The following is a 16,553-nucleotide window of genomic DNA, read 5'->3' on the forward strand; positions in this document are numbered from 1 at the left end:
TCCATTTCAAAAGATGAATCCTAACACAACTACAAAATTAAGTATGACCTTGTCCTCTGTGAACTCTCTTCAGTGTTACCAGTTCCCAGACATCTGAGTGAAGAAGTCAACACTGTTTCAGCTTATTTGAGAGAGGACTAGTAATTACCATCAAGGTACAGTATTAACCTACATTTTCAAAAACACTAGCTAAGAAGTATTTTCAGATTATGAGTAAGATGTGCTCAGGAGTCCTCTGATTATTTATGGTTCTAGAGTTACTTTCTCCTCTTTTCTTTGAAGTTGTTTTACCATTCTCACAGTTGCTGCATGAATAAGTGTGATAACAAATTACACAGAAAACCTAGTAAGAACTGTAGAACAGAATGACAGAAAATGCACCAAACCAAATGGAAAAAAAATACTTCCTCACACTTTGTTGACTACTTAAGAACAGAGCAATACTCCAGGAAAAGGATGGTTTCCAAAAACATTTCACTGCCTTCACACATCTACACTGGTTATTAAGCACAATGCATCAAATACCTGATTACAAAAATTCAACTGTATACTGCACACACAGGGACTGCACCAATAAATGCCTTATGTTCTAAGTGATTTACTCCTTAGATGCAGAACAGAAATCCATTACTGAAAGCATACAATGCAGAATTATGATCCCAAAATCTGATTTGAGAAACAACTATCATTCAGAATACAGACAGAAAAAAGCCCTGACTGACCACTGGCTGCAGCACAGACTCAAAAAAGCCTATAAAGTGAGAGAGGAAAGAGTAGAGACACGAAATGTTCCACAATCCTAACTTCTACGAGTATGTGTATGGGAATTTATTAAGCTATCTAGATCTTGATCTACATTGACAGAATAGTAATAAGCAGCAATGCTACTGATAAAATTTAACTTGCATTTCCAGCACAATGTGTGTGCCTCAACACTAACTATGAATCATTCTGATTTCACTGCATTACAAGTTCGGATACACAGCTACTGCACTTTTAGTAAAATTACATTTATGAAGTCAAAATTTCTAACTTGCAGCTCAGATCAAGGAGTCACTAGATTTTTCAGAATAGTCACTACTTAACAGCACTTCTGCAGCTTTCTCCATATATTAATTATCACACATTTTGAAGCCTCCTGTATCAAATAGTAGTTGTGAGAGCTGCTGCTGTGGTAAGAAAAAAAATTAAAAAACGAGAAAGCATTATGAAGACTGAAAAGGACTCATATTTTGTATCAATGTCAACAGAAAGGTAACATTAAAGAAGAAACAGACAAGCTCTCTCATTTGGAGCAAAGTGTGATAATTACATGCTAAATGTTTTCTAAGGGCCTATCAACATAAAAAAAAAAAAAAAAAAAAAAAGAAAACCAACTGGGGTCCTTTCAAGTTCAAAGCCCTAGATCTTACTCCAGACCAAACAGTGCAAGCAATAAGTGGAAGAACTCCTAGAACAGCATCATCTCTCAGTTTGTCACTCTAAAGGAGGCTGGTCTATGCCAAATTTGAATGTAGTACCTATGGAGAAAGCAAATTAATCCCATAGGAATGGCTAGGCCTCCTAGGAAGCAGGATTCTGTAAAACATATTATCACGCCAAGGGAAAAAAGTACACTCTACACTAAAATACTTCAGGTTTTCGATCTGTCTTTTCTTTTCCCTGTGTAAGCATATAGATTACATAGTTATGCAGAAATTCTGTCTTCAAAACTACTTATTTTCTTCATTGTACACTCTTAAACCTCACCTGTTTCAAGAGGCATCTCAGCAAAGACTGGTCTAGGAAAAGTGACCTAACTACAAACAACGCTGAAGTGAGTTAGACCCTGACCTACTGGTAGTATCAAAACCAGGAGAGTATAAACAAGAGTTTATGTTTTTTAAGACTTAAAAATATCTAAATATTGTTTAGAATCATTAAATAACATTTATCTTTAGTGTAAAAACACTTTAGGTTTCTATCCAGTGATGATTAAAGATCACTATTTATTCACACATAAATTTGTGAGAAATTAAAGACAAAGTTACTTGGTTTTAGGAATTCCTACATAAAAGAATAGAAGTAAAATTTGCAAGCTATTACACACACCATTAGCAATTGCTACAGAAAAAATATTTGACAGCCACACAGCGCTGTCAAATACACGTCAAGCAGTGAAGAAAATTTGGTTCACAGATTCATTTTCTCTCCAAGCACTCCAGTTTCTCCCCAGCCTGCAATTTCTCTCCCCCAATCCTACATAAAGTTAGCTGCGTGGTTTCCAGGCTGGCAGCTGTCATCCCCATCTCAGCCAAGCCGCACACCATCAGTGATTTGGAGATCGGGCCTCCTTTTGTATCTAACACCCGGTGCGTGAGCAGGGGAAGGCAGCGCACACCGGCGCAGCGTGTGACAGCGCTGCCGCCTTTATCCCCGCTCCCGTCATTCTCTCTCTCACACACCGCGATCCCCCACCCGCATTGTCTGCCTCGCTCCATCCCTGATTGATACGGACACGTTCTCGCTGCTCCGCCAGGGATCCCCGGGAACCCACTTCCTCGGCCAGGGATCCCCGGGAACCCCCACTTCCTCGGCCGGACGCCGGGATTTCCCTGGCCGGCCGGAGCCCGCGCCGGGCCCGCGGCGAAGGTCGCGGCCCCCAGCGCCGCGCGGGCCAGGTTGGCGGCAGCGGCTGCCGGGAGAGGCCGCGCGGAGCGGGACGCGCCGGGACCCGGCGGAACCGCGGCCCGGGGGGGGTCGGGCCGGCCCCGCTGCCCCGGGGCCCCTCCCCTCGCCCCCGGGGGGCCCCTCCCCTCCGCCCCCCCTCACCGGTCGTTGAGCTGGTCCTCGGTGCCCGGCAGCGGGTGCACCACGAAGTGGATCGAGGTCATGTTCCGCGCCGGTGCTCCCCCGGCGGCGGCGGGAGGCGGGCGGGCGGGGGCCGGGCACACAATGGGGGCGGCGGGGGAGGGGGCTCTCGGCCTCCGTCCCTCCCCCGGGGTGGTTCGGGGCCGCCCGGCGGAGTCTCGGGCTCTCGGCGGCCGCGGCGCTGCGGGCGCGGGGCGGGGCGGAACGACCGCAACGGCGCCGCTCGGAGCTGGGCCCGCGCCGCGCTCACGCACGCGCCGCCATCTTGGCTTCCAGCGGGCCCTTCTCCCTCCCCCCTCCCCCGCCCTCCGTGCGCCGCGACAGGGAAGGGGCGGGGCTTGACCGGCGCGCGCGGCGGCGCGCGTGCAAGCCTCGTGCTGACTGGCGCGCGCGGCTCCCTCCCCTGCCACTAAGCGCGCCACCGATTGGCCCGGCGCGTCGCCCTCGCGGCGGGGCGCGATGACGTCATTGCGCGAGAGGGACGTAAAGCACCACGTGCCTCCCCCGCCTCTCTGCCCCCCCGGCCCCAGCGCGGCTCCTCGGCGGGCGGCGCGCGCGGCTTCCCCTGAGGCGCGGGGCGGGAGCGGAGCCGCTTCCTCTTGGCCGGAGCGGCTGCGGGGAGGGAGCGGGGGCGTGTGAGGCCTCAGAGTGCTGGTCCCCAGGGGAGCCCTTTGGGGGGGGACAGGGATTTCCCTCGATGCCCGCAGGTGCTTCAAGCTCAGCGCCCTTCGGCACCCGCTCCCCGCGGCCGGTGCTGGCTCTGTCCTTTCCAGTTGCGTTTCTTGTTGCTTTTCTAGTTAGTCCTCCCTGCAGCAGCCGCGATTTTTCACCATTTTTTAGGGAGGTCCCTAGAATTATTAGGGTTGGAAGGGACCCTGGAGATATCCAGCCCAACCCCTCTGCCAAAGCAGGGTCGTCTGGAGCAGGTGACACAGGAACGTGTCCGGAGAGGGAGCGACATCCCTGGGCAGCCTGTCCAGTGCTTCCCCACTCCGAATAAAGCAGTTCTGCCTTACATCCAGGTGGAACTTGTGGTTTAGTTGATGGCCTTTAGTCCTCGTCCTATCGCTGGGCACCATCCTCTTGGCACATTCCTTTAAGGTATTTATATCTCTTGATGCGGTCCCTTTTCAGTCCTCTCTAGATTAACCACTAGGTTGGTGGTACGTCAGAATAAAAAGCCACCACGCTGTGCGGTGCCGCTGGCCTTGCATGCCTTCCCTCTGCACAGGGTTTAACTGAACTTCCAAGAGATTACACCTTGCCAATGGGACTGGTTTTAACAAATTAACATCTCAATGTAACGAAGGTTGAGTATCAAAGTCAGTAAAACAGCCATTTGTTTCTATAGAAACTAAACACCTTAGCAGGGGTTGCACCAAGCTTTGCTTTTCGTGATTTTTTTATTTTTTTTATAACTGGAATTTGCTGATTTTGCAGTCTGCTCTTGCTTGTTTTCAGGGAATCAGAAATTTGGAAAACTGACTCAAAATTATTTTTAGCTTGTGAGGAATGATGGTAATCACATGATAGTGTGGTTACCAAAAAACTTCTAGAACCTAATTCAGTGAGTTAGAATTTATTTCTGAGTCTCTATAATCACAAACCCTAAAAGTCTAGGTTTGTTTTCCCCACTTTCAGACCTTAAGGAACTTTGTCATTTCCCATCTTCCGCTCCCTTCTCAGGCTCTTTCTCCAGTACAGCTGAAAGGACCTAATCCAAGGGCTGATGCATCTGCCTGCTGCCCAGAGATTTGGGGAGTTTGTGAAGGTTTTTTTTTTCCAACTATCACTAATGTGAGGAAATGTCATAGAAGAAATATTCAATTGATGAATTCCAGATTTCTTATTCTCAGCTGAAGTTTCCCTGTATGTTCTGTTCTCAAGTGGCAGTGATACTCAAATGCCTTCAAGAATACAAGTAAGTAATTCAGCTTATCCTGGGAGAAAGATACCAAGAGGTTTCTGGATATCTACAAGGCATGGAATAGGACTCATTCTGTTTGGTAGTGCAACAGTGCAGTAGCTGTGCTCTTAAAAACTAGTATGTCCATGTTTACCTTTTTACCTTTTTTCCCTTTTTTTCCTGTTAAGACGGAGCTTAGAGTTTATTTATTATTTAGTTCTGTGTTTGATTGTACCTAAGTTTGTTAGGTTTTTTCTGCCTTTTTTTTTCCAACGTCAGTCTTTATGCTTTTCCTGAAAGTATTTGTGGTGTTTATCACAGTGAAAGATTCTCGTGAGCTGCGCTGGTCTCAGTTACTTTATCAGAATCACTTGTATGTTTTGATAACCACCTGAAAAACCTTGCTTCTCAGTTTGATTTTTTTTCCCCAGACAAAACAAAAAAAGGATATTTTCCCTTGGCAGTCATTCCTCTTTTCCATTGAACAGTAGGAAGACAGGTCATGTGAATTCTTGCAGAGACCTTCTGAATCCTGTCAAGAATTTTTGGTAGGTTTTGGGAAGTTGCAGATACTTGTTTGCTTTTCTGTTCTCCAAAGCATTTACATTTCCAAATGCTATTACTTGTTTTTTGGAATTCTCTAGCAGGGTGGGCATAAGGAAGAGATTTCCATTACTCTCTGCCTTCCATCATTAACACAGCCTTTAATGGGTTATGGAAACCTGGTAGATACAGGAAAGGAGCTGGGAATGCCCTAAGGGGGTGCACATCTGTTAGGCCTGCTGGCCATTTCCAAGCACTCCTTTTTTGTAGCTTTATTTACATTGTGTCTAAACCCCAGTTTCAGCCGTTGCTCATGGCTTTGCTAATGCAAACAGCATGAGCAAAAATTTTAAAAAATTAATTGATTCTACTGAAACTTGTATTCAGAGCCAGAATAAACTTGAGTAGTGCAAATGTCAGCTCTTGTTCACACCAAGAGTTTACACTGCTGTCTACAATGGCAGCTAAGCATAGGTGAGAGGATACAAAGCCAAGTGCTCAACTGATGATGTTATTCTGACATGAGTTTGGAATATGGAGGAAATTCCAGCTCAAGGATGTGAGGCTGCATCTTACTGCTTGAGTTTTGCATTACCAGGAAGTGGCAGCATTGAATGCCTGCCTTGGCCACTTGTTCTTGGAAGATAATTATGGGGGTTACAACTTGATGGCCCTTTGATTATCTGAATTTGACTTCAAATAGAATTGCTTTCTAATTGCAGAACTACTCATTCTTACAACTTGTGTTTTTTAAGAACTTCAAAATAGAAGATTTTTCTGAAATTCTCTCATTTTCCTCAGTCTGTTCGATGTGAGCATCCAATACTGAAATGGTATTTAAGAATTCATATTTGGCAAGTCATGAAAAAGCCCTTAAGAACCAAACCAGATTTTTTTTTTTCTTTACAAAATATGTCTTTAAGGCAACATTGTATGTCTTGGCCTGAGAAATTTGGCTGTTCACATTGCACAGCTCTTCCACGTGTAGTTAGCTATTTTCAGGGATACAGGTAAAGCAGCAGCTTCCTTCTGAAGGTACAGCTATAAATACACCAACACACAACCAGCAAAACAAGTTTCTTGCTGGTGTATTTCCTGTGCAAGAGTTTTGTCAGCTTGGAAATACCGTACAAAATAACTCCTGTGGGATCACTGCTGTCATGTCTGCCAGTTCAGTTTTGATGAGAGTCAGCATTTCCTGAAGTTTTCAGACTGGTAGAAGCACATAGTTTGGCAAGGATCTCTGGAGGTCATCTTATCCCAACCTCCTGCTCCACAAATGTTCAGTTCCAGTGGATCAGGAACTTTCACATCAGAAAAAGCTTCTGAATAACATGCACTGGGACAGATTTATTCCCACCTGCTTTGCTACTCGGCAGCTGCAGGCCTGGTGGAGTACACAGAAGTCTCTTAGTTCTGACTGGAGGGGACCTGCTAAAGACGGGAGGATTGGGGTAAGAGCACTGCAAGGGACTTTGCTCTGTAAACAGTGGGAGCAGATGCCAGCAGGTGTGCCACAGGCTGATGGCTGCGGCTGATGGGAAGTGCAGAATCAGGGAAGAGGCCCCGAGTAGAAGTGAAGGCTTCAGGCAGTGAAGGGGAGCTCAAGAATGCGCTTTCCAGACTGTTAACTCCAGATGTCAACAGAGATGACATCAGGCTGGCACCATAAGGTTGTATTTTGCTCTGGAAGAAATGAGGCCAGCATTCCTGGAAATGTCAGGCAAGAATGCTGTGCAGAAAACTGCAGTTTCTAGATTGTTCCCAAGGCTGAAAGGAAGTTCCTATAATGAGTAGCAAAGTACATGGCAAGGTTTCCTTCACCTTGTGTCACAGACTGAAGCAAGGTAGCTTACTAAGGTTCAGAGCTGATGAAAACTCATTTTCCATGGAAGTTTTCTTACAGTGGGTTTTTCAATGTCTAATGGTGCACACACCATTTCTCTCTGCCCTGGGATTCTTCAGTGACTAAAAAAAAGTTTAACTCTGCTTTGATCTTTATCTTTCTCCTAGCTGGAGTATTAGGTGGCTCTCCTGCTGCCTCTCCAATGCTTGGGTCAATTAATCTAACAGAGACTTCTGAGACCAGAAATTTGTGTCAAAATGTGTCTGAGACTCAGATATTCAGAAGTCGATATGGTGAGCTTTGACACACAATCTGGATTGAAATACATCTGTTTAAAATCAGGCAATTCTGGAGGTGCCTGATCTCCCTTCTCCCTTGTCTGATCTACTCTGCGTTTCCTTTCTTCACCTCTGCAGTGAAGGACTTCAGGGCTTTACACTAGAAGAGGGCAGATTTGGATGAGTGATGAGGTAGAAATTATTCAGTGTGAAGATAGTGATGCACTGGAGCAGGCTGCCTAGAGAAGCTGTGAATGCCTCATTCCTGGAAGTGTTCAATGCCAGGCTGGGTGGGACTCTGAGCAACCTGGTCTAGTGGGAGGCACCTCTGCCTATGGCAGGGAAGTTGAAACTAGATGATCTTTAATGTCCCTTCCAACACAGGTAATTAAAGAAACCTATGATCTGTTACTCCTTACTTTACTATACAGTATGCTTTACTTTCCCTGTTTAGGGGTGTTTGCCTAACATGTCTGGGATCAAAGTGAGGTCTCTGCCAAGTGTTCACTGGAGTTTGTAGATCCACCAGTACCTGGTAGGCTGAGATTTTGACACTCACTTGACATTGCTTCTCACCATGGTTGTAGTCCCTCACTTGCAACTTTCTCTTCCAGCTCCCACGGAGACACTTCTGAACATTCATTCCTTCTGACTGTGCATCCAGGGCATCTCTTCTTGTCCAGGCCCCACCTCAAAGTTTACATGATCACTTTTATATGTGTAGAACAGTCCTGTCTGCTGAAAAATGCAGCTGAGCATGACAAGAGGAGCTTACCAGACATCCTGGGCACTGTGCAGGAGCTGAGGGAAGAGAGGCTGTGGGCAGCTGCTTTCTGACTGTCCCTGTGAGGTGACGTGGGCAGAGCTGGTGTGCACAGTGCACATGGTGGGTGTATCTCTGAGAGTTTGTGTCACCTGGCCAGGTATTCCTGTGTGGGCAGCTGTAAAACAGAGTTGTGTTCATTTGTGTCAGAGCAGCTTCCTTTAAGTTCCTGCCAAGGAAAGACAGAATTTGTTTGAATTTTGTCAACTTTAAGGTGGGCATATGTTCCTAGGGGGTTGTCTGGGTTTTCTATGGAATTGCCTTCTTCTTATCTGTCTGCAGGCTGTAAAGGGAGTCCAGGTAATTAAGCAGGATAAGAAAAGGTTTTTTTTATTTGATTGGTTTAGCTACTCTTGTCCTAACCATATTTACCTTCAAAAATGGCAGTTTTGGAAAAAACAAGTCACCTTTATAAAATGTGTGGGTGAAATGCATTCACAGCAATAATTCTGAAATTATTGCAGAGTAAATTTGTTTCTGGCAGGGAAAGGAGTGGAGACCTTCCAAGTCAAAAGCAAGTGAATTATTCTATGGACTCCAGTGGGGCCAGAATTTACCTTTCAGCATACATACTTTCAGCCTACTTTTTAGCTGCTGCTCCTCTGTCATTAAATAGCCATTTGTCATGGATGGCTATTTATAATATAGGAAGTAGTTAGTTCTTGGGTTTTAATTCCCCCTGAAAAAAAATATTAAAATTTAAACATTTCCAGAGAAGTTCAGTGTAGCATAAAGCAGGTGCCAAGTCCCCAGCCATCCCCCTTTTGAGGGTGGTTTTGTTAGCCAGCTCTAGTTGTTCCTCACAGGCTGAACATCCACAGCTTTCCCAGAAATAATGAGGCACTTTGGGAATGGAGTTTCCCATTTGGTTTTACCCCAAAGGAGGCCAGGTTGTGTGCTCTCAGGCTGCCCCACAACGTCAAATAAGACAGTGGGAGGAAGATGAGTTTCAAGCCCAAACTGCTGATTTGAACAATAGCACAGGCACACAGAGAGAAAACTGATCTGCCTGTGAAATAGCTCCAAAGCAGCCTCCATTTACATCTGGCACTTTAAGCAAACCAGAGGCTGTGTCATTTGAGAAGTGGCTTAAAAACAGTGGCTGTTCAGGAGAAATTTGGCCTCTGCAAAATAAGTGTACACAGAGGCTACAAATCCACCACCCCATCAGGAGGTGCAGGCAAAGTGTCAAAGCCCATTCCCTTTAAATGATGGGTTTTGCTTTCAGGGAAGATTACACCTTCTGTTAAAAATCTTACTGGCTTTTTTCTTCTTTGTTTTTCCCTTTTCAATCACTAAGGATATTCACATAGAATGTTGTTTTTTGTTGTTCTTCCATGTCCCTACAGCATCTTCCCTAGATGAGAACACAGTTGCAGTGGGTCTTGCAACCAGTCACAGAAGTGATTAAATCTCAAAAAAAGTAGATGTTAAATTCATGTGAAGAGAGGCAGCTCTAACATTTGGGAGTCCCACGAAATAGGATTTTTATGGTGATGGTACTTCAATACTGAAAGGCAGAAAAAAAAATTGCAGTGGTGACAGTGGTCAGTAGGAGATGCAGCACATGAAGAACTGCTGGGAACTGCTTTGACAGTTAACATTTAGCTTCACTGAAACTAATGGAGGAAAGAAAATATGAGTAAATAGTCTGGAAGGTTTTTCTTCCATTGCAGTTAAGAGGAAAGGGACACAGTTAACTGATGACTGAATATTTTATTGTGAATAACAGGAATGGCAACACTATGCCTGCATATGTGTTGGTGAGCATATTTCTATGGACAGGCAGGGAGCTGACAAAAAACTGCAGGCAGATTTGCAAATTCAGAATTACTTGCTACTAACTGAACTACTAACAGGTAGTTTCACGTGCCTTTTGCTGTGAACTGAGACTAATTATTGGGGCTTAAATGTTTAATACTGTGTATCTACTTTGTCTGTTTTTTAACAAAAGTGTTAAGCAAAGGGTTTAAATATTGCAGAATGGTAAAGGAGAAGAAATATGGCCCTAAGTCATCTTTGAAACATTTTCATGAAAACTGTAATGCCACTAGAATCTGAAGGAGGGCACTCAGTATACTATTACTTGCAGGAAACTTCAAAGTTTGAATTTGGGTTATGAGCACTGGGCAAAATAAAAATTGAACTAAATAAGCCAGGTAGAAACTTGTGAGCATTTGGCAGATCTGTTCACTCATGATTACGTACTTCTACTTGGCCTTTTCCCCCTGTACACTTTGTACAACTTACCTAGACCCAGCTAAATTTGCCTGAAGTTTTTCCTGTCACTGTGCCTTCCAGCTGGCAGGGGCACCCCTTGGCTGCTCCTCTGGGCAGAATGCCTGCTGGACACACTGCTGGGATGGAGCTGGTGTCCACTGGGAAATGTCTTCTTGTGTCACCTAGCTTTTGGGACTACAGAGGCAAGAGCAGAAATACATTGGTTCAGGATGTTCCATTTAGAAATGCTGTTCATTTTTAATGCACAAGTTACAGGCTTTTGCCTGAGGAATGTACAGTTTATAGCATATGAGGCACTAGGACAGGAGTTCAAATAGGCTTCAGTCATAATGACAGGTGACTCTACCCATTTAGCCTTCTATTTCCTAGGATTTATTCTGCTGTTCTGATAAGCTGTGGTTTAAAACACACTGAAGTGCCAGTACAGGCTAATAGCCCCTACTCCTACACTAAAACACACCACTGAGAGTAGCAGACACTGTGCTTTGTATCTGTCTCCCAGGGTGAGAGAGAGAATAGCTGAGAGGTATGGGGCTCTGCCCACAAAGACCTCCTCACAGGCTGTCAGCTGAATTTGGAGTGGGAATCAGATCCAGAAAACAGATACCTGAATTTATGTCTCTAATCTCCCACACTGGGCAGTGGAGACTTCGTTATGGCAGTCAATGGAGCTGGGAGTGTGATTCATGTGAGGAAATGTAGGTACCCGTCCTCTGTTAAGCTGAATCCCTCCGAACAGTGGGAGGTGGGACACAGCTCATCTTGTGTACACTGAGCACACAGCTGCAGCCTGGAAGCCCACCCCTGGTAAGGATGCGCTGATTGCAGGGATTCGGTCTCCAGTTGCTGCATTGTTTCTGCAGTTTAATGAGAGGGGCGGGCTGGACCCCCCCGGCAAAGGCTGGAGCTGCAGAGCCCTCTGGAGAGCCAGAGAGGCTGAGCGTGTGTAGGCAAGTAGCTTCATCCCCTCTGTGAGGGGTGGGTGAGCACATCAGATGTTATTTAGGTAGTCAAAATGGCACTCAAGGCTGTGCAATAAAGAAACAACATCCCTCTGTAAAAATTATTTTACAACCTCTATTGTCAAGTTCAGACAAATAGACTTAACCAAACCTTCTTAGGATATGAAACATTTTAGTATATACTACTTATGTCTGAACCTATGTTTTAGGTTTTATTTTCCAGACAAAAGAGTAATTTTAAATTATGCAAATGAGCTGCCAAAGCAAAGCATTATGCAGATTTGTGAGGCAGGCAGCAGTGTTAACCCTTGGTGCTGCAGCTTGCTGCAGAGAGAGCACTGCTGCAGCAGCTCTGCATGAATTCATTCCAGCCCCTGAGCTCTTTAATTACCACACTCCTGTGTCGGGGCCTGGGGAGTGAGGCTCACCTTCTGCACACCCCCAGTGCCCAGTGGATTTAGGTGGATGGAGGAGTTGTGTTTGCTGCATTCTTCACCTCACAGTCCTGCCCACCACAAGCTCTACCCAAATCTGGTCTGGATGTCTCAGAAGAGACAAGTGTTGTTTCATATGGGTTGTTTCCAGAATATTTGAAGTAACTGTCATGGGAGAAATATTAAATTGCTTTTCAAATGTCAGCACTGCAGTAACACTTTAAAAACAATTGACACTATCAGCTGTAAGTCCTCTAGCTTGCTGGCCTGGCTGGTACACACAAGATGCACTAGCAGCCTTGACTTTCTGTAGAGGAAAGCTATTAAAACAACTCCATGTTGTGCTAATTTGTGGATTCAATAGCTTATTATTCCACCCAGCTATAAAGGTGGTGGGAATAACTCTCAGTCAGGAGTAGATGGGTTTTGATAGAAATCCAAAGTCTGATCTGCTCTGGAAATTTGCCCTGATCTCTGCAACTCATGCCAACAGCTGACATAACCACACTGGTGCAAGCACTAGTACTGAGCAAGAAATCCAATGTTTTATAGCAGTAAAGTTTGGCAAATAGCAAGAGCAGGCAAATCCCCAACATGCATGAGGATGTGAGTGCAGCTAATCTCTAGTGGAGGTGCCTGATGATGGGTTAAAATAGTGGCAACCAAGCCGGGGGAAAGAGAGAGAGAGTTCACATCGGGCAGTTCTGGAAGGCCTGGGTTTGTGCCTGAGTCATGCCCATGTGGGATGCCAAGCCCTGTGAATATTGGATTTATTCATCATCAGGCAGGGATGGATCCTGGTGTGGGCAGGAAGGAGTCTGGCTGCAGTATGAGGAGACTTGAATCCACATTTCCTCCTGCACTCCAGTTCATAGAATCGTACAATAGAATCACACAATCGTAGTTGTTCATGGCTGTCTGTGAGAGAGCTTACAGAGCAGTGCAGGTTCCAAGGAAAACACCAAGAATACGTATTTCTGTGCTGAATTACTTCAGGAACAAACAATGTCTCAGTGCTGCTCCAGGACACAGAGGTAATCTGGGTTTCTCTCTTGCATCCCCTTACACACAAACCCTTTAAAGTTTTCTCCACTCACCAAATTGATCCCGCACTTTCTTTCTAGTTAAAGGCGTCATTTCAAGCTGCCTGTCAGAAGCTGCCTGTCTCAGCCAGTACACAATACTGAATAAACACTTCAATATGTTCAAACCTGGATGTTATCTGTGAATTTACTGGCTTAAAACCTATGGCCATTTTTAAACTGGATACACATGTGTGCACACAAAGGTTAGCTCAGTTTAGCTACTTTGGTTTTGCTTGTTCTTAAGAGCATTTTTGGCTTCAAAATGTGATGTCTTTCACATATTTGGAAGGAGTTGTCCAGAGCACATGATCAACATCTGTTGGTTTTGATATGCCAGGGGAGCTACATAAGAGATTCAGAGATCAGAGAATACATTGCTGCTCTGTATATTTGTTTTTAAATTTGGATTTTCTGTTTCAAATTTGGAGTTTTTCTATTACTTAGCAATTTAAGCAATAGGCTGATGGTGTGGTTAGTAAAAAAAAAAAAAGCATGAAACCCACTTATATTGGTTCAGGTTTTGTTAGTTTTGGAGGAAAAGAATATAAGGATAAAAAGCTGAAAAGGATATAAATCAGACACTGCTGCTACACCGCCAATGCCTGGCCAGCTTAAAAGAACTAAACTAGTTTAAATAGGCAGAAACACTGTTTTATGATGGCAAACAAACAAAATCGAGCACAAAGATCATGGAAGGAAGTTGCTAGGAAACCTCTACGGTGCTGTGGAAAAGTTTTGCAGCACAGGCACCTGTAAGAGTAATCACCACCTGCCAGCCTGGGCATTTCCTAAAAGCGGGGATGTAAAATTGTAGTACACCTTGATTTCTATAAAGGCAGCCCCAGGAAATGCCTTACAGCTCATTTGAAGTCGGTGCAGCTTCAGGGGACTCTAAGCTGTTACAGAACCATCTCTGAAGACTCAACACAGGTCTTGTCCACAGTAATGCTGAAGCCCAAACTTCTGTGTCCAGGCAAGGTCTGCCCAAACTGCAGTCATCTTATTTAGGTTCTTAGCAAAGATCTTTGCTTCTGTGAGCTCTTGCCCATGCTGAGATTTCAATAAGGGGAACTGTAAGCTAGACTGGCCCTCTGCAGGCATGGCCACAGAGTCTCCTCTCTTTTGCACTGACCTGCAGGGTGGCTTTGCCAGCAGAGATTTCCTGCAGGCATGCTGCTACCTCAGGTGGGTTCTCTGTATGGAGATACCTCAGAAAGCTGAGGTGCATCAACCAAAAATGTTACAACTGCAGGTCCACAGCGTACACATGTTAAAACCCCAAGTTCTGTACCAAGTAGTTGTAATTATGATGATATCTTAATGATGGTATCTTAATTCTTTTAGCTCTTGATTTCTTTTTTTTTTACTTTCGTGTGACTTTCGTGTAACTTCATAGTTTAACCATTTAATAATTTAACCATTTCTATGAGGAAATGGGTAGGTAAAAGACTCAGGAATCAACAGGGACCACATTTTTCCTTCATCACAAAGTCATCCATCAGTGCAGCTTATGACTGGGATTAAGACAGGCAATGTCTATCAGGGGTTGCTAAGGATTGCTTCTCTGCATGCTTCCTTGGTAGCATTTCGCAAAAGTGGACGATATGTGGTACAGTGATGGAGGAATGGCTGCTGTGAGCACAACGAACAGGGCTGTGAAATTTCCAGGCTGTGAAATTCCCTTTGTGTGGGAACCCCCTGAAGGTGTGTCACCAGCAAACTCCTGCCTGCCACCACCTGTCCTTGTTATATCATTCATTCTGCACTCCTCCCTGCCCACCTGGTGAAACGATCCATCATTACAAGGCATTAGCTCTCAAAAGGTGGACAAGGGGATTTCCTGCTCCTTCAAAGATAAGCAATAAATTAAGAGAAATAAGAAATACATGTTAAACCTGAGGATACTCGAAATAAGAAATACATGTTAAACCTGAGGATACTCCTTTAAAGAAAGATTTCTTTTATAACAACAGGGTTCATCCCACAACAAAGAAGGCACTCCTGAGAAGATGTGATGCTGATATGCAATACTGTTACATGAAGTGTGTCTCTTACAGGATTTTCCATTCTGATCTTCAGTTTAACTTAAAAAAACCCCCAAACCTCTTAGGAAACAATTTTTTACACAGCATATAATTAATGTATGGAATCAGCACTGGATATTCCTGACAGGTTTAAACTAGCTCTGCACTTGAGGTCTAGCAGCCTTTGTGAGCTGCATCCTTGTGAGATGCTGTGGGAGGGAGGGCTCAAAACAGTCTGTAAAGACAGGAAGTCAGCTGTTAATTTAGAGAAAAGCTTTTAGTTTTTGGAGCAAGAAAACTATGCAAGAGCAGTAGTAACATCTGGAGCTTTCTTCAAAGAAGGTTTTTCTGCATTTCAGAAAGGATTATGTGTATACACAGAAAGCCATTCCAGTGGTGTGACTGGAGTAAGGTCACATCCAAAGACACTCAGATTCCACACTTGGTGACTCAGAAAGTAGCACCCACATCACATGCTTTTGCAGCAGTGATGTCCACACCTGAGTGAGTTCCCTGCACCTTGCTTATGGCAAGTGAGGAGAAACAAGGACCCAACAAGGACTCAGCTGGATAGCTGCTAATAGGAATAGCCATGTCCTAGCATCACCTCTCTCCTTTTTTAGCTGGAGAGAAAATTTAGAGGAAGTAGATGTGCTTGCTAGTGTTTTGAAGAGGGTGAAACCCATCAAGGTGCCTGCTGACTGCAGCTGGAGAGCCATCTGCTTTCCCTGCTCTGAAGGCAGAGCCACCCACCCTAGCTGGGGTGCTGGGAGATGTAGGTTCCACTTGGTGCTGGCTGGCTGAAGCAGGCACCCTTTGCAGCTCTCCATCCTGCCCCTTTGGTAGGCACAGTTGCCCCGAAGCAAGGATGTGCTCCTCCCATTAATCATCTCAGCCAAACAAGTCAATGTGTCACTGCATCTCTTGGTCTTTGTGCTCACCCCAGCCGTGGGCCTAAGATAGGTGCAGAGCAGACAGAACCTGGGCAGGTCTTGCTCAGGTGCAGGACAGCTGAGTAGTGAGGAGAAACAGGAAAGGCAAGTTCAAAGGCAAGTGTGACACAAAAGAAAAAGGTGAGGTAGTAACACCAAGCCAGCAGGCACAGCCCCGTGCAGTCTCCTGGTGTCCAATGGACCCCTCCCATCAGGATATACTATGGCAGCACTGTGTCCCCAGCTGGAAATGAGAAGGGGTCTTCCCCAAAGTATGCAGCACAGGCAGGACTGTTAGAGGCAGGATTCTGGAGCAAACCTAAGCCTTGCTCATCACCACAACATCCTCTTGCACAGGTCCTCTTCCAATGCAGGAGCCCGCACAGACCTGAGCCTGGGAGGTGCAAAGTATCTGTGCCATCTCAGAGATCAGTGCTTCTGAAATATGGTGGGATTGTTATAGGTCATCAAAGCACAGGCTTAACTTTAAACTCCTCAGTCATACAAGTAGTTACTGTCTGACCTTGTCTCACATCCTAACAGTGTTGCCAAAGTAGGAGGGAAAGAATTGAAATTTTACACTGTGGCATATGGAATGATTCAGAATTCTTCTAAAATGAAGATGGTGA

General features: G+C 45.0%; 1 protein-coding gene and 1 long non-coding RNA gene across 10 annotated transcripts in view; one reads left to right on the forward strand and one right to left on the reverse strand.

Annotated features, from left to right (window-relative positions):
• The window catches only part of UBR5 (ubiquitin protein ligase E3 component n-recognin 5), an 88,171-nt gene extending 85,258 nt beyond the window's left edge, over window positions 1–2,913 (reverse strand). For all 8 annotated transcript variants that reach the window (XM_033079631.2, XM_033079613.2, XM_033079586.2 and 5 more), the window contains exon 1: window positions 2,812–2,913. In XM_033079631.2, the coding sequence (XP_032935522.1) occupies window positions 2,812–2,873 (62 nt within the window). In that variant the 5' untranslated portion in view covers window positions 2,874–2,913. The remainder of the gene's footprint in view (window positions 1–2,811) is intronic.
• A 555-nt stretch (window positions 2,914–3,468) lies between these two features.
• LOC117000741 lies at window positions 3,469–14,826 on the forward strand. 2 transcript variants are annotated; one of them, XR_004418854.1, is made up of 3 exons: window positions 3,469–3,951; window positions 4,537–5,304; window positions 7,878–14,826. It is a non-coding gene; the product is annotated as an uncharacterized LOC117000741 (long non-coding RNA). The 2 variants fall into 2 exon arrangements; XR_004418853.1 differs by having other exon boundaries at window positions 3,469–5,304.
• Window positions 14,827–16,553: the final 1,727 nt, after the last annotated feature.

This window comes from Catharus ustulatus, chromosome 1, assembly GCF_009819885.2.
Source record: "Catharus ustulatus isolate bCatUst1 chromosome 1, bCatUst1.pri.v2, whole genome shotgun sequence".
In the NCBI taxonomy this organism is placed as follows: Eukaryota; Metazoa; Chordata; class Aves; order Passeriformes; family Turdidae; genus Catharus; species Catharus ustulatus.